The sequence below is a fragment of the Dendroctonus ponderosae genome, unplaced genomic scaffold (genome assembly GCF_020466585.1).
Source record: "Dendroctonus ponderosae isolate FM_Combo_2020 unplaced genomic scaffold, Dpon_F_20191213v2 Dpon_F_20191213_3, whole genome shotgun sequence".
NCBI classification, from domain to species: Eukaryota; Metazoa; Arthropoda; class Insecta; order Coleoptera; family Curculionidae; genus Dendroctonus; species Dendroctonus ponderosae.
In genome coordinates this window covers 2,019,901-2,043,998 of record NW_026018508.1, presented here as the reverse complement: position 1 = coordinate 2,043,998, position 24,098 = coordinate 2,019,901, and the positions used below count along the sequence as shown (strand labels likewise).

Genomic DNA, 24,098 nt, shown 5'->3' with positions numbered 1-24,098 from the left:
TTGTCAAATATGCAAGTCTTGGTGCCACAACGAATGCGCCAGAGTTAGCAGCGTGTAAAATATTTGTTTGCGAAATATGCACATCAGATTTCTCTCGTTTCACTAAATTATGCTTATAGGAAGTTCTCCAATCACATGCAAGGTATTGTCGCCTGTTTTTTACATAACTTTTTCATTTGAATTTGCATACATTTCTGGTAAGGCAATGCATTAGTTTAAGGCGGTCGTTGGGTCCATCATATGATTATATGCGCCTATCATGGATCACTTGATGTTTCAAAAAATATCAGAAAAGTAAGAAGAAAGAGAAATATTTTTACCAAATCTAAGTTTACGTTTGGATTTTCCAACTAGATAATCTGCAAATTTAACTGTGATTTTGAAACAATTAGAACCAAAATAGTGGTTTGCGTCAAAGAACGAACCAATTGTGTTTGCATAAAAAAAATTTGCATTAAATCAGTGAATTTAGACGCTGAAGACAATTGTGCTCATTCAGTTCACGTTGAACAAATATACGACTTGTGCATGGGCTGCTAATTACTGTTAATGTCAAAAATTACCCAAAAATGTACCGAAAATAACGGTTGAAAATTAGCTTGGGCTTAGACTGGTTTTATGGTCAGAGATAGACAGTTGTTTGTTAATAGTGTAATAGTCGTATATTGGTAATAATTAACATTTGGTTAAAGAAAGTGCCAGTTTAGATAAAAAAAGGATCGTTGTTACTTCAAAGAGATTATTAATAACTTAAAGAGAGTAATCGTCCGCAAAACAAAAAATGTCTGCATACCTTTTTTCTATCACAAATTTAGATTTCTGGGAAATACATTTTAAACTTAGTGCCCGTGTAATTTAATAAATGTTAATGCGTCAATGAAAAGGAAGGAACGAAGAAACACTAATAGTCTAAATAAAACTGTAAGCGAGTTTCATTAAAATACATGCTAAAGATGCAGCCTCCATTGGAAACACAACTTAATTAGAGAGATACATTAAATTCCTATGAAATTTCATTAACAAACTGCAGATCACAATGCTACGATAATGCTGTCGTGATGGCAGGTCACATATCTCGCGTTCAACAAAGAATAATGAAAAACAATCATAAAGCATTATTTGTAAATTATGGTAACTATTCATTGAATTTAGTAGTAATTACAGCAGCTAAACAAGATTCAATCGTTGTGACATGTTTTGGACTAACTGAAAACATATATCTCTTTGTTTCGCGTTAAACGTTACGATGGCAATTATTAAAAAATGCTTTAGCAAAAATTGTCAAACGTAAATCTGAACCACGATGGAGTCGATGGGCTAGAGAATATAGCACTCTTAGAAAAATTAGCAGAGGGCACGATCATTACAAGTTACACCAGAAGCGAAGCTACAATTCTGTTGCAAAATGTAGCAACTTTTGGTTTCATAACTTTACTGAATTTCTGGTATGAAATATTATGGAGAATTGACCGTGTGGTGCTCAGACTACAAAATCTTAGAATGCATTTTAGAGAAGCGTTTCATGAAATCCATGATCTTGAATCATTAGCCACTGAACTAACCGAAATCCGAGACAAGCGCTGTGAAAAGGCAATAAAAAAGCGAAGTAACTTTGTGAAAAATGGAATATCGATACAACAATACGTGTAAGATAGAGAGTCTTACTGCAGAAAGTAAAAAATCTCACGTTATGAAAAGCGTTCTTGATCGTCTCCATCAAGAAATATGTATAGGATTTACACGACTAAGAGACCTTAATTTCAAATTTGGATTTCTACTAGACCTTGAAAATAAGGATAATGTTGATAACAACCTCTAAAAAATTGTAAAAGTTTGCAATACATAATTCAATGAAAGAGAACTCTTTATCGAAATATGTGACTGCAAAATGTTACTCCGCAGTAGAAAAGAAATTGAACCTAAAACTGAATTAGAATTTATAACTTTTATAATCTCGTATGGGGAAGATGTTTTTCCAAACCTGAGACACTTCAAATACTCCTGACTATCTCAGCATATTATTTATAAATTGGCTTCATCAAAAGTAAATTGGCTTCATCAAATGCTCAATGCTTATTTATTAAGTGCTCAAAAAGTGTGCTCCGGGCGCGAGTTAAGCTCACTACGCCACTGGCTCTAATTGGAAATGATCAGCAATATATATATTTTTTTTAAATGGCTAATTATGTCACACTTATTTTGCAAAAGTAAGTGCTGTTGGGTTGTTTTTGCCTATTAACAGAGCCAAACGCCGGTACTTTTTCAAACCATGAGCTCAGTTAAATTTTCCTTTGCAATTGAATAATGTCCATTTAAATAAGTTCGAAGAGTAATAAACAAATGGAATTTGCCATTGACACAAACAAATTGGTCCAAATTCATAACAAATTTTAATCGCTTTGTCTAGTGGAAATTGGAACAATTCAAAATTGAGTTGATGTGTGAAGCGTGAATCACAAGGCTATTGTTTGCACAGAAAGCGAAACGGTTTGCGATCGCCAAAATCAATGAATCTGTTAATGAAGCTGCTGACGATTTAATCTATTACGGCAAATAAAATATAGGGTGATTTACAAATGATTTTATAGATGTTTGAACTGGAATCTCAAATAGTAATTTTCCGACGGTTATAGAGAAACCTGACAATTTTCAATTGATTTGCTAAAAATTATTTAATGTATGAGGGAGAATCGGCAATTTCATTATTTAAGATCTTCGAGCTACGGGGTGTTAACCTAACTTTAATTAAATTAGCTTTAATTTTTGTTTTTTTCTAAGTAATTTTTGATATGCAATTGATATTTGGATGAAACTTGGCCTTTTTGGGATTCGTAACATGAGATCTGTAAATTTGATCTTGGTTCTGCTCTCTGACGCGTAAAAAGCTTTCTAAATGTCCTTTATTTTTAGAAAAGTCTTCATGTTTTGTACAGGGTTATTGATTGAATTTTGACCACTCTGCTTTAGCATCTAATTTGAAATTTAGAGAAAAATGTTGAATACTAAATTTGTAGATATTAACGTCTAGTTTATTTTAAGATAGCATCCCTTGATACACGGTGTCTCAAGTTCATTCCTCGCCCTGTGTGTTTGAAATTAAAACTGCTTTTATTTTTTCCTATTTTTCATACTGCGGCTCATTTAATACTTACACTTTCAGTTACTACATCTTTTCAAATGTACACAATCGACTAAAGACACTTAATTGCTGCACAAGAAGCCAAATATTAGACCGCATTCGTATCATTCAGATTATAGGATCTATTTGGGGTTCATCAACTAAAATATTTCACATTTAAGTTCATTTAAGTCTCACAGTAAGTTTGATGCATGCATTATGGACGCTTTAATTTTCTTAATTAGAATCGTTCGAACAAGTCATTTGTTGACATAATAAACTCTCGTATGTTTAACCAAATGTTGCAGTAATTCTAGCGATCTAACCATATTGATAGTCGCTAATGGATCATTGAGCTTCTTCAAAATACTCGTTATTAACAAAAGTGAAATTTCTTACGCAAAAATATTAACGAGAAATAAACCGACATTTTCTATAATCTGTTGGATGTTCAAAAGCCCCAGTAATGCAATCAAGAAAATTTCTTTTAATGACGCGAATGTTGTATAAAATAAAACCATAGTCGAAAATAAATCTGGTCTGAGGGTTTTGTTAAACGGCGCAAAATGCTACATGTATACTCCGTACACTATAACTCTGATCGAACGTCATCAGTCGTCTGTCGCGCGTTGTTGCCATACCCGCCATAAATTCTTTGGTTCTCCCGCTCTTGTTCGAAATATCGAATTAAATTTGCCACAAGTTCCTTGGAACGGTTATCTAATGGCTTCGGCATGATGTTCTCACTTTAAGCGTTCAACAAGTCACAGAAATTTTGCCAAACTTTACACAATACTTTGAACTCAAAGCAGTATTAAATAATCTCAATGCTGTCTCGCTTCTTCTGATTACTGTTTATGGAATAATGGTTTTCAAAAGCACAAATATACCGTCAATGCAAAATCATGGACAAGTACGTGATAAATGCAACAAGCAAACGTCATGTGTCTTTAGAAAATTTCCGACAAATCTACGGTCGATTTGGCAGAATTGTAATTATCACCAACCTAATAACTTTAAGTTCTTTCGCATTTTATGATTGCTTGAGGTTCTCTAATGCCCAAAACACAACAAAAAGATTCGACTTATCACACAAATTTCACGCATAATTGTTTTTATTTTGGCAGTCAAATTTCGTCACTGATGACGTGTGACCAAAGTTATAGTGTACGGAGTATATGTGACAATTGGCGCACTAAAATATATATTGCATCGAGTATTGCAAGCATTAACAAAAATATATGACAATCCACAAATTAAGAACAAATTTATTATCTCATCCTACGCCTTGCAAAAGAGCTACAACGCATAACCACAGGACAATGGAACGCATATGAAAAGTAGTATTTAATGCACAATCGAAGCTGCAGGGTTTAAAAAATAATTATTAAAATAATTTAAGAGCTACGTTGATTATCATCAAGATATTTATAGTTCATACACATTAGTATTATTAATTCTAGTCATAGCGAAAATTCCAACTATGGAATTCCAATTGCAATATACAGGGTGAAAATTGGCGTCATTCCTTCGAGGGGCGTTGTTCGGGGGTGCTTAGGGAGTACAAGAAAAATATTTAAAAAATTATAATTATTTTCAAAAACTAAGATATTTGCAAAAAACTAGATCAAAAGACCGACAACAATGTTTTTCAACGTAATGAGCTTCATTACGATTACGTAAATACCTGGGGCTGTCAACGAAAGTCGACAATACCTCCTATAAAAGATATGAATCAATAATATTTTGTCAGTTAAGTGAATAAAGTCAGTAATCGACAAATAAGAAAGACATTTTGGTGATTGGCGCTGAAAGAAAACGGCGCTGGTTGAAAAGAACGGTTTTGAAAAGTGGACAACGCAAAAGAGGTGTTCGAAGTTCTGCCATTGAAGTCTAAACATGTTTGTGGTCCTGTTATCACGTTAATGTGTACTCTTTTCGAGCAGCTTCTTATATTCGGTTAACTAGCTTCTGCTCAATGTGTAGCTGTGCTCGGAAGACCAAATATTTAATTTGTCCTTGTGTCCTGTGTATATTACATACATGATAGGGATGTAGCCCTTCCCCGCTAATTATCCAGTGCACAGATGCCTGAGAAAGTGTCAGTTGTTGCGCAACAACAAGTTTGAGTACTCTGGGAAGGCGGTGCTGCAATTATCTCCAAAACCTGTTCCTCCATGTCTGGAACCCGAACACCTCTTGGTCGTTCACTATCTGCCTCAATTCCTGGAGCCAATCCTCCGGTGCACCCTTTTATGTATTTAGTGGTGTACATTTTGTGAAAGAACCTTCAAACTAAGTCACAATTTGATAAAAAATTGTTATTCTTAACAAAAGCTATGTATGTATAACTACCTGCTAATGACAAAAAAATTCATTGCGCTTTGCATTTTTGGCAAAAAACAATAGAATAGTACTTTTTGATATTACAAATTTTCATAATTTAAAGTAAAGGTCGTAATTTTCGAAGAAAATATTTTTAAAAAAATATTTTTCTCGTACTCTTCAAGTGAGCTCTACAGCCCCTTAAAGGGAATGACGACAATTTTGCAATAATGGATTCTCTCATATTATTTATAAGTTCAGTTTCTTGGCCGATATCGAATAATTGAAAGAGGGTTGATTTTCTTGGGAATTCGGTCTGGGCAGTGGTGAACAAAAAGTAAAAACTTTTTTAGCTACCAAGCTTTTTGCAATTTATTATCGCCTATGTCGCCCAGACAGATTACACTCTGTTCTACATCTACATCACTCGTTATTTCTGCAGAAAAACATGTTGATCGTCAATAAATGTGTAATCGAAGGCAAATAAATTATGACCAAACAATGTGGCTAAAAGATTAAATATTCCATCAAGTTATACAAAAAATGAGAAGAATATTCTGGAGGGTTCCCAGCCTTCTTATGGTCAAACAATTAGCACCCTGAGGAAGGCGACAATAAATTGCTTGGTAGCTAAAAAGCTAAACATTTTTTTATTTTTCTTCATCACCGAATTCCCAAGAAAATCAACCATCTTGCAATCATATTATTTATAAATTTAATAGAAAAATGAGATTTAAAAGAGAATAGTAATTAACTTTCCAACCATAATACATCTGCGGAGCAAGTTTTAATTAATGATATGCATGCGCGGATCTAATTAATAGGTATTCAAATCTTGTCCTTACTGGGGAAATTTATGTACTAACATGTATAATCAAATTAACATCTTTGTTGAATACTGACTGCATATCTAAAGAAAACTGGATTAAATTTGTTTTTCACAAACGGAAAATTTGGATTGTTTAATATAACAGGTACCAATTAGCATCATTGAAATAATCGATTAGGTATTTGTTATTAAATAATAGTGAAGTAGGTAGTGACATCAACTAAAACTATTTAGACAGTAATAATGTTACCTTGATCCATATTGTTCATTCCATTAAGACAAGTTATAGTAGCTATTGGGTTATCGTAGCTGTTTCTGTAGTCATTTTTCTCTGCTACATTATACAGATTTGTCGACATATTTGCTCCTGTAACAAAATATTGTTATAAAGTAATAGATGCAAAATTTATTTAAAAAACACTAGACTAAGTTACGCATGGTCCAGAAGGCTTCCTACTTCTAAATCCGTTCTGTTGAGTATTTTGCCTAAAAATGTCTGTCTTTCCAAATAAAAGGGACATTGTTAGGAATTTCTGGGATCAGTCAAATAATTAACTCACCAGTAAACTGTGATTTGAAGAGTAACTTGCTGCTCGTGTATGTTTTGAACAAAACGCGTACAAAGATAAAATCACAAAGTTTTTAATCATCACGACTTATAAGCTGCAAGCAACGTTAGCCGGTCAATTAATTTATTTCTTCTGTATAATAAGAAAAACGACAAAATATCGAATTTTATAAATCCACCGGTTTCTAGATGGCTAGATCAATAATTTTTTTAACTCCAGTTCTGGATTTTGGCAGATCGCTCATTAACGAACGATTTTAATAAACAAAAAACGACCAAAAACTATTATTAGAAAAAAGTTTTATTGTTGACCATTCAATAACCAGTAAACATATAAAGAATCTTACTATCTTATTAAGAAACAAATTTTAACACTCAGTTTCAAGTACGGCAGAAGTACATTCTAGTCACCTATTCAAATAATAATAGATGAGGTGGCTTACGCACCCCTATTTATGACTCTTCTGGTAGATTTAGAAACAAAACGCTCAAACACGTCAACTTTAATTTTTAAGGGGACATCTTGCTGACTATGATTTCATTATACAGGGTGTTTCATAAACAAGGTACTAGGTCTCACTTTTGATTTTCAAATAGAAATATACTAGTTTTCTGTCATTTTTCGTATCCACCCAGAAGTTTGCAGTAAATCCGGTATAGCATCTATATACCCGTCTTCAACCGTTTCAATTTTATTTGAGTTTGTTGGTGTACAAATGTTGAATGATTGAGATATTGGCCGTTCGAAAGCATCGCAGTTTGCTGTTTCTATGGGTACCTCTGACAGATTAGCAAAAACCACGGGTCACTGTCAACTATCAGTGTGGGCTTAAATATTTTTCAACTTAACGTGCACATCTTTCATTATAATAAAATTTTTCATTCACGAAAGAGTGGAAATAATAAAAATTTCCTTTGAAAATGGAAGTTCTGCAGGGCTACCGCGCGTGTCTTTAACCAGTTAGTTACATCCAGACAGAACTATTAACGATAACTTTGTGGGAAGATAAATCAAGAAGTTTGAAGAACCTGGATCTGTGACTAATATTTTGACCATCGACTTCGAACGGTGAGAAACAATGCCATTGAAGCAGAGATTTTGGGACACGTAGCACTTGACAATAGCCAAAGTTCTCGCCAACTGGCAACATCTTCCGGCGTTTTTCGTAGGTCAATACAAATAATATTGAAAAGTAGTAAATTTCAACTTTAAAATAAAACCTGGACATGAACTGAATGAAGATGCGTATGAAAGAAGATTGGAGTTTTGTGAACAAGTGAGTCAATGGTTGCTCAACAATAGACATTTGTTTCTCAGATGAATGCACATTCAATTTACACGGCGTTGTTAATAGACATAATTTTTGTTATTGGAGTGACTCAAACCCTCGCTTATTTAGAGAAGTTGATTTTCAACATCCCCAGTCAATCGTTTGTGCAGATATATTAGGAAATAATATTGTAGGACATCTTTTTATTCCTGGAAACTTGACGGACGTTATACTTAGTGATGCAGGAAATATAATAGATCCAATAATTACGGAAGTAATAGAAAACCACGTTGACCATAACGCAGACCATCTTCACTTTAAACAAGATGGGATAAAAACTTTCCTGGTCGGTGGATTGCTAGGCGAGGCCCGATTGAGTCGCCACCAAGGTCACTGGACTTAGATACTTTGAAGTTTTTTCTTTGGGGGTATTTGAAAAGCAAAATTTATGACTCGAAACCAGAGTCGATTGAAGAGCTTTGCAACCGGAATACACATGAGTGCAGAAAAATATCAGTAAAATCTGTTTTACTGTATGGAGGAAAACAAACAGTCGTTACGTTTGCCTAATAAATATTGTTTTTGCTTAATACTTCATTTATTTAATTTGAAGGAAATTATTAAATGTAGCAAATTTGCTAAACAGGGTGTTTGGTTAGTAGATGCATTCCTTGCAGGGGGTGATAGTGCAATTAATTTTGGATATATTTCGTTAATAGACCAGGTTCCGAAAACTATTAGTGTCCGATCTACAGGGTGTCAAAGTTTTAATAAAAAAAATGTTATTTATTAATATTTCGAAAACCGCATGGACTATTATAATGAAATTAGACAGGCTTAGGCAGCTAAGAACAATACACGTTTTTCGATAAAAATGTTGTTTCTATCTTTTCCAGTGGCGTGGCAACAGGCACGTCTGTAGATAATTTTAAATAAATAAATATTTCGCCACTGATTTTTCTAAAAATAAAAAATATTTGTCAAGTTCCTGTTCAATTTGAAAAAGAAAAGGTCTCTTGACTTTTTTTTCCGACGTCCCGTTTGCGAGTAAAAAAACTAAAGTCGATTTATTGCACGGCGTAATCGGGTTTTTATTAAAAAGTTGACTCTGCACTAGTTTTTGTCACTGATTGACAAAAGCAATAATTGCTGTCATTTTGAGTGTCTGATTAACTTTAGTTGTCACCTTCTTTTTGCGATTGATGCAATTTCGAGTCAGTTCACATAAGTTGACAACTTTATGAGTTGAAATGGCTGAGTTTTCCAATGCTGAATACGCAGATATTCTTTACATTTATGGACTTTACGACAGAAATAGTGGCGGCTTCCAAATATCCGTGTCTTTGCAAACACCTATCGAAGGGTCAGTGAATCAGGAAAAGTACAAGGTAGGCAAATTTACGTAGGAGCAAACTGTAAGGGAGTACCTTGAGCAGCGTTTTCCTAATCGATGGATGGGGAGAGGACGCCCCCTATAATGGCATGCCAGAACCCCAGATCTAACTCTGTTAGACTTTCACGTATGGGGTGGGATAAAAGAGTTGGTTTATGCCGGAATAATACATACAAGGGAGGAATTAATAGAGCGCATTACAGATGCCGCTATTACACTTAGACATACATTTTCGGCTAGGGTAACCTGGACTGAAATAGCAAGGAGGGCACATGCATGCGTTAGAGACGGGGGCTTCATTTTGAGCAAGATCTTAAGTAGTTAAGAATTAATGAATAACATATTTTTTTTCGTATCAAAGCAAAGTTGGTGCTCTTTTCAATACTACGAATAAGTAAAATTTTAATTAACAGGTAAATTAATCCAATAGGCAGAAAACAAATAAAGAAACTCTAAGACTGATATCAACTGAGGCTAGTAATATTTTTTGTAATAAAATTGATGTAATCTACCTGCGCAATTTTTGCTGACTTTATACTAAACCATACTTAACTACAACCCGATTGAGCTATGGAATAAATCAATTTTAATTTGTTTACTCGCAAACAGCACGTCGTAGAAAAAAAGTCAAGAAACCTTTTCTCTTTCAAATTGAACAGGAACTTGACAAATATTATTTATTTTTAGAAAAATCAGTGGCGTAACATTTTTCTATTTAAAATTATCTACAGACGTGCCTGTACCCACGTCATTGGAAAAGATTGAAACAACATTTTCATCATAAAACGTATACTGTTCTTAGTTGACTAAACCTGTCAAATTTCATTATAATATTCCTAGCGGTTTCCGAAATATTAATAAATAACATTTTTTTTATTAAAACTTTAACAACCTATAGATGGGAAACTAATGGTTGTCGGAACCTGGTCTATTAACAAAATATATCCAAATTTACTTGCACTATCACCCCCTGCAAGGAATGCATCTACTTACCAAACACCCTGTATATCATCATGTAGAGTTAATTGTCCACAGCACATATTATTGCAAGAGTTTCGAGTTTTAGATTAGATTCCATTAAAAAGGGTATTTCACTAAAATTGTCGTACGATTCAACTTATCGATAATTTAGTTATTACATAACGTATAAAATGTCAAATAAAATTAAAACGATTGATGACAGATATAAGACATGCTAATAGTTCTGTCTGGATGGATCTGATTAAATAAGCGGTCGCTAACTCGGGCGGAACTTCAGCTTTCAAAATAAATTTTAATTATTTGTAAACTTTGGTGAATGGAAGATTTTATTATAATGAACCGTACAAGTTAAAAAAAGTTTAAGCCCTCACTGACACTTGCCACGGGTCAAGATGAGTATAAAACATGCTACACCAAATGTACTAAAAACTTCTGGCAGAATCTAGAAATGACATAAAACTAGTAGGTTTTCGTTTGAAATCAAAAGTGTCACGTAGTATCTTGTTTGTGAAACACCCTGTATAATTCAATGATAGTCAGCAAAATGTCCATAAAAAATCAAAGTTGACGTGTTCGAGCGCTTTTTTCTCAATCTACCAGGAGAGTCATAAATAAGGGTGCTTTCGTTCGCCCACGCTGTATATAAAATAAATATAATAATTCAGATACAAATTCACCTTAATATTACATAAAATCTTAAAGTTAAAACAGATATTGTTTTCAACTATTTAATTATGTCGGTATGGTTGTATATCGTGTATACCAGTACATACCGGGTGTCGATTTGAAAACTTCCCACCCTTAATATCTTGCAGTTAAAGATATGAAAAATCGAAAACACACGTCAATTTTATTTGTAAGGGGGACACTTTAAATTAATATTTTGAGCCTTCTTGTTTGAACTCCTTAGGAGGGGTAGATGTCACGCTGAAAATCTTAAATTGGAAGGGGGTCAAGTGGCATAGCGTTTTACAGGGCGTTCAATTCTCTTTACATTAATTACTACTTTCTTGCTTTTTGTCCTGAGGTTTTCGAATAATCGCGTTTCAAAGTTACAGAAACAATTAAACTTGCCTGCATTGAGATTTTGATTTTCAAATTAGTGTTTCAACGAAAAATATGTCATTGGGTCTCGTTATGGTACAAATTATTAGAAGATTCGCTTACACCGTTAAAATCTTTGAATAACAGAAAGAAAATCTAGTTTAAACAATTTATTTTAGATTTATTGATTATTTTACAATAAAACGCATGGGATCTACTTACGAATTATCTTATAAGTTGTTCAAAATGTTGTCTATATTCCTGTAAACGATATTAAAGTCTATTTTCGAACTCTCCCTAACATTGATAAAATGTTCCTGGATAGATCGATTGGCAGTAGGGGACCAATTGAATTGCCTCCAAGATTCCCGGATTGAACACCGTTAGACTTCTTTCTAGGGATATCTTAAGTCCATTATTTATAAAACACAACCTGTTGATATTAATGACGTTAAAAGTTCAATTGTAGCAGAATGTCAGTCAATTCCCGGTGAAGTTTTCTGAAATGATAGGGGAGTTTAAAATCAGACTTTATTATTGTTTACAGGAAATTTTTTGAACAACTTATGATATGTTACCTAAGTAGGTCCCATACCTTTTATTGTAGAAATTTATCTTCCGCAAAGAAAAAGTTATTTTTGTCGATGTAAAATAATCAATAAATAAGATTAAAAAAATAAATCAATATTTAAACTAGATTTTCTTCCTGTTGTGCAACAATTTTAACGGTTTAACCGAATATTCTAATCATTTGTTGCTAACCATTACAAGGAGACCCAATACAATCGTTTTTGTGTACACTGACCTGAAAACCAACATCTGAATGTAGGCAAGTTTAATTGTTTCTACAAATTAGTAAAAAAAGTACACGATTATTCGGAAACCTGTGGACAAAAAGCACTAAAGGAGTAATGGAAAGATAATTGAACGCCCTTTAAAACGATGTGCCACTTGAACCCCCTCCCCATCCCATTTAATATTCTCAGGATGAGATCTACCCCTCCCAAGGGGTTGAAACAAGGAGGATAAAAATATTAATTTAAAGTGTCCGTATACCACACAGAGAATGTTATTCGAAACTTTTTAAACATATTTTTGCTCGCTAACACCTGGATACTATTTAATTTGTATTTAAATTGGCGAAAGCTATCCCATCGAAAGATTGTGGACTTTCGTGAAGGTATTAAATAATTTATTCAGTTACACAACATTATCGATGGTTTTAGAACGCGTACTAATACTAATGTATGCGACTTTTCACTAAGACCGGGAACAATTATCATGTACACAAATCTGTTTTTAGGCCTTCTACGAATCAATCAAGTCAATGTAGTGTTTAATCGAAAAAACGCAAATCAATAATTTAAGCACCTAAGAATTAAATATATTTTTTTCTGAGCTAGTTTATCGCTCAATGCAGAATGTTTCAGTTTTAATAAACGCCCCTATTTGAACGTTCCGATATCACGTAATATTTTAGGAACATAACATGTCATTAGTGATTAAGTAACAAATATATTTTTTTCTCATTTAAAGAATAGTTAAATTTTAAGCAAATTTTATACTATTCGGCTGCAGTTCACGAGCAAATTAGCCTCGAAATTGCAGCTATAATGACATTTTATTGAATTAATAATTCACTTTTAGAACTTTTGCTCTGAAGCAAATATGTAGGCGAAAAGACCATTTAAACCGTAAACTGCTTATACCTTAATACATATACTTTCAAATTTTAACGGGTTTTATTGTATCTAGTGCATAGATAGAAAGTATAATAATTTGCAAAAGAATGTCACACTTCGACAATGCTCACCAGACTACATATTATTGTAAAGAGTATAAAACTTGAAAACAAAATTCTGCTGTATGACTAAACTCAAGTAATTCAGTGGCACACAAAAAGTTTTGAAATCCGTTATTCTGAAATTAGCATGTATGTTTTCAAAGTGGATAAATAACCGGTCTCTAGAGCCATGAATTACCTCAAAAATAACACAAATTCACGAAAAACCTATTAAACTTACCCCCGTCTGATGTAAAACCAGTGTAACAACCCCGAAATATCAACTAGCTGGAATTTTTTATACTGATTGGAAACTGTTGAGTGCCACTACTAAATACATCACTGATCTGATATAATGTTTTATACTCGACAATTGCGTTAATTAAACAGCGTTGGACCTGTCAGTAGTTCTCAACCGGTTTCAGTGCACTATCAGTGATATCACATAACGCAAATCGCACTATGTGTTTTCTAAAATTTTTACTAATGTTTGGTGCTGAAGATTTATTTTACTTAAGTGTGTCAGCAACTTTGTAATGTCCAGCTGTGGTGTTTCAACTTATCATAAAATCATATTATACAGAAAAGTAGACAAGTAAGAAATAACCTAAATTTGTAATTTTTCCTAGCACGCAATTCGTTGCGTGAATTTAAAGATTTCGTATTTTAGAGTCATTTGATTCATTTTAGATTTACATATTCCACTCACTTACTTAATATGTAATTTAAAACAAGTTTAATTTGTTTGCTCACTTAAGCAAAATGTTAAGAAAGTTTACATGTCTCAATATGAAATGCAAAATTTGTTGTATATCTTATATGTTAATTAATATTCAAGATATTGTTTATTGATGGAAATTCGCAGATGGGTTATGCATTACTTGACTGACCTTTGCTATAATGCGTAAAATTATTAATACCAAAAATATTTGTTGAATTTATTTATTTGTAAGGGGCTTAGCGTATGATTTTCTTGTAATATACGTATAATTACTTCCCTTTATGTTAATTCAATATCAGTGTCTTATCATTCTAAAAATATAAAATATTAGACAAAAAAAGAGTACAAATAATAAGACTTTTTCTGGTACTTATTACGTAAAAGGCGCTTTATTACGAAACCTATCGAAGATTCTACTTTTCTGATTCAACTGAAGTCAGGATATCAGGTTGCAATATATAAAGAATTAATTATAACTCTCTAGCATCTATTGCGTAGCTCTCCTCCACTTGATTTCGTAAGCTGTCCGTCTGTAAAATTTTGCATCTTTAATCTTCATCTTTCTGTGATTTTGCAGTAATATTTATGATAAATACATTATGTATGAAACTATTAACAATTTAAATCATAATTTTACTTGGGCGCAAAACTGCTTATTTCGGGTGATCAGTAGACTAAACTGGTCCAACAGAAGTTATATTTATATTGTCTAATTATGGATTGAGTGTCTGGTCAAGCAGAGTTCTTTTTGATAGCTTCTTTCTATTGAACTTTTATTGTGAATTTTTCCTAAACTCGCCCGTTGGAGTAAGTTTAAGGTTAGCATCTAGAACCAATTAATATCCAATTGTCAAGACAGTGTGAAAATTATGTCTACAGGTTAATGAAATAATGTAGAAAATATATCAATTTAGTTAATCATAAATTCCAACACAAATATTAAAAACCTGATTCGTCTCCTTAAAACCAGTTGCTAATGACTTACTTTGGGAATGGAAACTTTTATGAAGTGAAACCGTTTGATATCGCTATTTGAAATAAATTTATTTGCAATCATTTTAATTCAATCCGCAAATAGTAATTAATAAAAATATATAATTCCTGCAAAAGTGTCCCACATGAAACTAAAAGAGTAGGCTCAGATTGTACGGTAGATACAGGATGATTCATAATTTAAATTCAAATCTGTGCAGAGCCGTGATGCTTGAAAGTGGAAAATAAAAATGTCGGAAAGTTTATGGAACTGTCGCACTCTCTTATTTTAGAAGGCTGCCAGCCGAGTTTTGCCAAATAGGTACTTAAAAGAAGTTTTAATTGGGTCAGCAAGAGTTAAATTTAAATATTTTTTGTATGATTCATCTGTTGTCGTCAAGTGAGATGCAATAACATATTCTTTTTAACACTAGATATGTATGAAATGAAGGATGGAATAAACAGTTGAAAATCAGTTTGGCTACCGACTGCACAGGGTGTCCCGTAAGCAGATCAAAGGATGCTGTGATATCCTTTGCATCAAAAGAAGACCATCTGACTTCACTTTTATTAACAAAAATTGTCTGGCTCCTCTGCTATTGATGGTCAAAGTTTTTCAAAAAATTGATCTTTGAAATATTGGGAGACTGGCAAGATATATTTTAGTGAAACTCGCTGTGAATTTGTTCTTATGTAAGATATTTTGATGAAACAATCGAGTTTAACCGTTTTGGACAAGTGGTGAATTCTTTAGTGTCGTGGTACAAAAACTACCAGAACGTTTTAGTTGGAGGATGAAATAAACTAATTTTTTTTAGGTTGATGCACTAATCATTTATTTACAATTTTGTGCTCTTTGTAAAATCTTGTGGCATTCATAGTTTTTGCGAAAAATATATTTCTGTTTCCTTGCCACTTAACAATGTTAGACATTAACTGCAATATCGTGATACGAGGCATAAAATAATTGTCAATCAATCTCACAAATTCGTTTAGAATGACCTTTTGTAATGAAGAAGTGACCGACATGGTCAAAGTATTAGGGTTTTGCGAAGACAACTTGCGTGAAAGCATACGAGTTTACGCGGCGCATATTTGCAGTTAATGTCTAACATTTTTAAGTGGTAACAAAACAGACAATATTTTTTTGCGCAAAAAGTATGAATGCTACATGATTTAAAGAGGACAAACTTGTGAATAATTGATTAGTGCATCAACCAAAAAAAAAATGAGTTGAATCCATGCACCAAATAAAAAGTTCTGGTAGTTTTTGTACCACATCAGTGGTGATGACTCGATTGTTTCATCAAAATATGAGTCTTACATAAGAACAAATTCACATTCAGTTTCACCAAAATACATTGTACCATTCTCCCGATATTTGAAAAAAAAAACATTTTCTTTAAAATCTTTGACTATCAGTAGCAAAGGAGCCAGACAGTTTTTGTTAATAAAAGTTACGCGAGATCGTCTTTTTTGGTCCAAAGAACATCGCAGTACCCTTTCGATCATGTGCTTACGGGACTATAATGGGAACTACGTATAATACTTTTAATGCTCATCTCATACTATCTCACGAAAAAATATGTTAGCAGCAGTCTTTCATGAGCAACATTCAATATCTTCTAGTAATAAACGAAATAAAATGCGCTATTTTGATTCTCTACGTAACAATACTCTCTGACTCAGGATTAGTAATTCTCTCAATAATGCAATGAGTAGCTGAAGGCACTGAGTCAATTGTTTGTTATCTGACCCTGCAATAACGACTCTAAACGAAAACATATGGGAATTAATTTGATGAGCCCAATGAACTGAGAACTGAGCAATAAGTTGCATTTTTTGTTACAATGCTATGTTTTTTCACTTGACTCAAACAGGTAAATACTATTAAGATTATTATTGGGTAAGTAGGTTCGGGTCCTACTGATAGTAAGAGATTAAATTTCTGCTTCTACTCAATTACGATTAGTTGAATAAGCGAAAGAATTCCAGTAAGCTTTGACCAACAATTGATATCAGCTGTGCTGCTGCATCTGCAATTAAATTTATATTACGTCTACTTATGAGAAGACTTAACTGAGTTGAATTACTACGAACCACATCTGTGCACACAGTGCGAAATTATGAAAATATTACTGTAATTCAATTAATTTTAATAGGGCATAAATTATAAACAAGTTATATTTTGTCAAGCAATCGGAATTCAAGTTGCTCATTCAAGAATTGGACTGTTAAAAAACTGAAGGCAGATCTGCTTCAATTAATGCTGAAACTTCTTTAGCATATTTATGACCAGTAGAACTGATATTTTAAATGAGGAAAGAACGGTTCAGTTAGTTAAACATGCATTATTAAATAATATAATAACATAATAGTTTTAATTATTTTTCTTTTGCGATTTTGACTTTAATATTGACAATTTCCGATAATCGCTACAGTCAGATTGAATGCCAGCAGTTCTAACTTTTACAGCTAATTCCAAGGAACGTTTTAATACTTGATGTCTCTTTTTTGCGGACACCATTTCAGTATGAATTTAATTTCCAATATATTCCAAGCATATTTGTGTTTAGCAATTTCTTGATGACATGTTCAGTGGCATTTTAAATATTTCTGTATGGAACTCTCCAAAACCCACTCGCAAAATTCCTTAGGTATTCTTCCGATACCGCTTTTAAAAACATACAATAATGTTATCAGACTGATAGCATTGTGCCTGTTGCTATCAGACTGATAATATCAGTAATTTTGTTTATTTGAAATACATATTTCATTCTTCATAAGACACTGATTCAACTTGAGAATATTATCCATAGGGGTGGAGAATGTGAGAATTTTACTATATCGGATATGTATAAAATTGATTTAAAAAATTTACTAATATCAGCAATTATGCAAATGTACGCAGCGATCAACAACTTGACTTGAAAAAGAAATTAGAATTAAACTGAATTTAAAATCCGATCTGAGCTGATTATGATATCTGATTTGTAAATTGTTTCGCATTATCAGTGGTTAAATATTTGTCGTCTGCGTAGGTTCATGAGATAAATATTTAGGACGAATACTAAATTTAGATAATCTTTTTAACCTTAAGGACTGGCCTTTTTTAATTTTTACAGTTTTAGCAGTTTCTCACTGTTTACTTTATTATACTCACAGCCAACTATATTTTCTGAAACAAAACATTATTATTGACTTTAATTAATAGTGTAGTTGCGATTCTGAAGTTAAGGAAGAGGTTGTCATGTAGGATATAAATAATTTTCAAGTAGAAAGAATGATCATCCAAACTTCTCTCAAAAGTTTCAGAGTGCGTGCAGACTTAACAGTTTCCCCTATTTAAAGATCACTGAGAGAGCCGTTTCCAATTATTTACTTGTAATGCACTAATAGTGAGACAACGTTGACACCTAAGTTCATGGTGGATGTTTACCAACTGGCCAGCCAAATCGCCAGATTTAACATATTTTGACTAATCGCTGCGGGAACAAGTCAATCCCGCATTGTTAAAAATTATTTCTGAGAGTTTAGATCAGCAAAGTCAACATATTATGATCCAAGACTTTATTTTTAGTTATGCCATTTTAAAACTGTGGCTTATAGGTATTCAGTTTGCATTAATTGGATATTCTGGTAAACGCAAACAGGCTTTGAAAATCTCTTTCGGATGATCCCTATTAGTACTTGCAGGAAAACTAACAGCCACATTGCTTAGGCAGGTAATATTTAATTCGGTAGTAATTAATTCAATAATAGAAAAGCCAGTTATTGCCTTAGGCTTGTTTTGCCATTGGTAAAAAATAAAATTACTTACGTAAATAACGGTAAACTTATTACAGCTCTTTTGCTTACCTTAGAAATACGATATCAATAAAATTTGAAATCAAGGTTTGCATTGTACGGGTATTTGGAAAACTTGCTGTTACATGGATGGTTTTGATAAAGTATAATCTTTATAAAGTATGTACAAATTTCGACACATGTCAATCTCAGGCACCTCTGGAATAGATGACGAGCCTATCAGCTGTAGTTAATGTCGAGCAGGGTAAAGCCTGAAACTAACACTACCAAAACTTTGACTTTATTGCTCATATATTTTACTTTCGCGCAAAACAAGTTCCTGTCGCAATATATCGTTCATGTGCCAGTTACCCAAGTAGATTCAGCAGAAGCACCTACTGCTTCTTTATTTTTGCGATATCAACTTAAAAAGCTTGAAAATAGAATAAAATCTTCGGTATTATACAGAGCCGTCAAAACATGTTGATACAAGTATGCACATATTTTAAGGTGTAACAATATGAGGCACCCCCAGGACCAGTTTTCAGTTTATTAATTGCCTTGATAGACAATTACTTGTGAAAAAATGCAACTTGACGGAGTAAAAGGTAACGCTTTAGAGCGGCTCTTCTAAATCCCCTTATTGAAACGGCATGAAAATGAAAGATTCTCAAAATCTTCAAATATAAACTTTGATCAACTCTCAATGTTATTTCTAACATTTATCAATGCTTTGTTTTTTAAGTAATATTTTTATTTATGATGTTAATCATTTAAGCCAACGGTAAACTTTTTTGCAGATGACACTAACTTGATTATAGAAGGTAAAGGTGTAAGTTAATTGCCATCGAACGAAATGCTAAGCTCTGGTGAAACGAATATTTTATTGCCAAGAACAAAACCGTTTCTATTTGAGTGGATTGAGCTTTTTAGAACTATTGGTTAAGGCTGTGTCTCTTTGCTCCAAATCCCTGGGAATCCATATACACGAAATTTCAAATTAGTTATATCACACTGTAGAATTAATTAAAAATAAATTATATCTTCAATGGATTTCGAGCGATTGAACACTAAATGAAGAACAAAGTGTTAAAAATATCTTTCAAAGGGGATTTTGGGTCTACTAAATTATGGAAATAAAGCAATCCCAACCACTGAAAATGCAGTAAAAGAAAATGCAGTCTTCGCATAAACAAGAGTGATAAACCATCATTCAAAACGAAGTCTCTAAGTGCAGATAATATTACTATGCCAATTATATATTTATGAATAATAGCTGTTGCTCTTTAGAAATAAGCATTAATGTTCAAAGACAGAAAGAACAGTTATGTAATTAAAAACAGCAGAATTAAAATTAAAAAGTACCTCACTGAAATGTTATTACTTTGCCTTTTGTTATAATGATTTAATTGCCAAATAAATATGATTATTATTATTATTATTATTATTATTATTAGCTGTTATCCTTCGCCTTATTTCGTCGTGGATGTTGTCGACTTGTTCTGTGCTAATGTAAATGACACGTGCGTTTCGCTTGTGTTATTTTCAGGTGAAAACCGTCTAGAAGCTGATAAATTGAAAATCTTTGGCTGCTCTGGTGATCCCGAAATTTTCATTTTCCCTTAGTTTCTGATATCTTTGCCAAAAAACATTAAGATTGATACATTAGTGGCACTTCTTTAGAGTTAGAAACGCATAGTTTTCACTTAGTATAAAATGGACAGAATAAAAAAGATAAAAAAATAAAAAGTAATACATTCAAACCTTATTTTTACGCATGATTTGCAAATGTGTAATTCTGCAAATGAGATAAATGCAATTATTGTCAAACAATAAAACAATGCAGTGGTCATGCTACAGAAACGTATATGAGTATTGCGAAAAATTATACCTTTAATATTGTACATTGACTTAAATTTTCCCGCGTATTGTTTTTTCATTTGTTTGAATTTTTGATGAGACCAATGGATATCAAAATTTTCAGGAGACACAAAATTTAATTTGGAATATTTATTGGATGGGATCTGTATCTGTAACTACGGACAATTCCATTTCATTCTTAATCACGTTTGTGCTAAACAACAGCTCTGAAAAGAGCTGCTAATTATTGCAAATTGGTGTTAACTGATTTATTTCACACTAATTTGAAAGGAGCCTAGTAGCAAACTGTTTTATAAGGAAATTAGCATGTACATCATAAAAGTTATAAGTGGCACTTTAAGAAAGTAAATTTGCACGTTCATAGCGTAAGTAAACTAACTTAAAATCAGTTTACGTACCTGAATTCGACGGCCGTATCATAAGAGATCAACTTAAGACTGAATCCGATTCAACATCACCGAATACTTTCATTGACTGAGGAAAAGGAAGAAAAAAAATGCTTCAAGTATATTAGAAAAGCTGCGCACAAACATGTACATGTTCAAGTAGACGACCATCTGAAGAAGTTTAGCTGACGCCTATGGTCATATGTAAAGGGCCAAGGCCAAGGACAGATAACATACCAGATTCAAAAACAGGTAGCCAATTTTTACATTAGAGATTCACAAGTTTTAGACAAGGTGTTTCTGAAAAGTAATTGCAAAGAAAGTTACGCCGGAGAAATTGGTATGTAAAGAACAGTAGGTAGCGCTTCTTTCATAAAAATGGTTTTAGACATTAATAATTCCCTGAAAAATGTTTGTTTTCGTATTAAGTCGCTTCATTTCTTAACCGCAAATGAAATTCTAATAAAATTTAGAATCACTGTTTGCTAAAACTGCTTATTACAGCAAAGTCGCAGCGGAGAAAACGGAGTGGTCTTTTTAGAATATTATAAGCAGAAGCAGAAGAACCAAATCAAACCAGTTTGACTTAAATGACGAATGGACTATGTCCTTATCCGGCATGAAATATATTCGTTTATTTTATATTTGTTTTAACATTTTCAGCTAGATCAATTATTTGGTACCTACTTGATTATCATTATACCGTTATATTACGGTTTTCTGTTAGTTCTCAGTGCATTTACCAGCCTACTTCTATATTGCAGTATGGTTGGCACCCTCTCATTTTTCATGATGTGAATGTTTGAGCGAAAAAAAAACAGTTAAACTGATTTCGATTGACAGGTTTTGGATTCATTTTTCTTCAGTTATTGCTTGTTGCAGTTACTGTTTCTTAGGTTGAAATTGTCGTAAAATATATGGACTCCATTGTCATATGGATCATGTTATTGTTCTAAGAATTATATATGAATAAGTACCAAATGTTAGAAATAATGGATCAGTATCGATATTTTCTTAACTAGGTACATTTTGGTAAAACTGGGCTCCATCAATCTATATCTTTTTACTCACGCAGTATACAATTTTTTCACAATTTATAACTCGTTATTTTAATTAGGTAGTCATATCGTGCATCAACATTGTAAAGTCTACAATTTACAATCTAAATTATATCTATATACTGCTTCTTAAGTACAGAAAATACAACTGAATGCTACCAGAATTTCAGATAAAGTTAAGGCTAAAATAAATGACACTGAATTCGCTTAATTGCCTAAGCTGTAATTAAAAGATTATTTTTACTTTCACTTTAATTACACATCATTAATTCGAATCTCTTGGTTAAGGAAAATAAAGACATTTTCAGAAAACTAAATGATTCTGACAGGAAGCAACAATATTTCGATTTTAACATGTAAACGGAAATGTTTCTGCATGAATTTTACCTAAATATTGCGGATTGCAACAAGTGTATCACATTAAATTCTTGGATATCTCGCGAAAAAWAACGAATCCGTGCCGATAGCTTTATTGATAAWACATATATTCATCATTTTTGTCAGCTTATAAAAGTATTACATTTTKAAATTTTGTTRTACSTATTAWATTGAGTTACTTAAGCAATAACAGAATAAATCAAAACCGCCGTCATTCCGACGGATGTTTTTCTAATAATAGCAATTTTCCTYTTTGGAAATATGCTACCTACCAGAATATTCTATAAATTTCAAAATAGGTACTTAATCCTTCACATTTTCACAGTCGATGTTTTGGGAGACAGTTCATGATAGGAATCATTTTGTACCATTTTGAATTCTGATTTAAATAATTAACGTTTCGAATTAAAATACTTAAAACTTAAAATACTGTTTTTTGATTCTCATAAAACTGTTGTTTGAAATCAAAAACACAATCATTCTGTGTCGTTAAACTTTGATTCTGTGGAGATATGAAGAGTTCTACTATTTCAGAGCAACTGACTGGTATTTTCGTGAAACTGAACGATTCGCAGAAAAATGGATGAAAATTGAAAGCCGCAATTACATTTAAATTGAAGAAAATATTAAATTATAGTGTTTTTAATAGTATTTCTTGAACGCAGCATCTAGAAATTTATGGGTCAATCTGATACATTTAATGGAAAGAAAATTGATGAGCAAAACCAGAAAAGCCAAATAATCTCTTACCCWTAGGGATGTAATTCTAGCGTACATGTTTCATAATGGGCTAAATTTGAATGATTCATTCGCATGATGTTGATAGTTAATAATTACTTTCTCCTACTACTAGAAAATTTCGAATTGTGAAATTCCAATACATGTGAAGTCAGATCTAACATTTTAGGGCTGGTTTTATGACTGTTTTTATTTGGATTTCTTTATTGCAATTCTCTTCAGGCATGCGTAATTAGTTTAATTTTTGCAACATTATTTGCAGGTGAAATTCTAAAACTCGCTGTTTCTAACGTTAAATTGTACGAGGACAAGGTAATCGTTTCCAGATTATTGTCGAATCTTTTTGGATTTGGTTGAAAAATAAACTTTTAGGACTTACCATAATTGTAACTCGAATTATATAAACTTGCACATACATACATAAAAGCAAATTGTTTATAAATCAACTTTCAATCATGGAATGAAGGCTTCGGTGTCATGAATGACTCAGTCATAATATTCCAGTGCACTAAATTGAGCAAAGTAAGCAGCAAAATGCACAGAAGGCAAAATGCGAATGCATTGCAAAAATATGTTGGTGCAGTCACTATCACGCTGATAAAATTTTATTTTATACTATTAGGTATGTGGAGATTAGGGAACAGCTGCATAGTAGGTATATCCTGTCCAACTATTTATGAAGCGTTTGATTATTAATAACAATATTGCCGTAATCGTGGAATAATATCAATGTACATAATCGATAGCCTTGTTCTGTAGGAACTAAACATTATTTATATATATATACAGGGTTGCTCATTAGTGCGTCAAAGTGCGATATCTCAGTAAATATGAAGTTTACAAGAAAATTCGTCCAACGAAAGTTT

General features: G+C 32.6%; 1 protein-coding gene across 5 annotated transcripts in view; it reads right to left on the bottom strand.

The window, feature by feature from the left end:
- The window catches only part of LOC109535669 (sodium/hydrogen exchanger 9B1), a 39,708-nt gene extending 15,925 nt beyond the window's left edge, over positions 1-23,783 (bottom strand). For 2 of the 5 annotated variants that reach the window (XM_019901598.2, XM_019901599.2), the window contains exons 1-2: positions 23,612-23,783; positions 6,523-6,639 (exon numbers count right to left, since the gene is read on the bottom strand). In XM_019901598.2, the coding sequence (XP_019757157.1) occupies positions 6,523-6,639; positions 23,612-23,654 (160 nt within the window). In that variant the 5' untranslated portion in view covers positions 23,655-23,783. Of the gene's footprint in view, positions 1-6,522; positions 6,640-13,553; positions 13,668-21,070; positions 21,229-23,611 lie in introns of those variants that run through there. The other 3 variants (XM_019901600.2, XM_019901602.2, XM_019901601.2) reach the window with 3 other exon arrangements.
- Between the last annotated feature and the right edge of the window lie 315 nt (positions 23,784-24,098).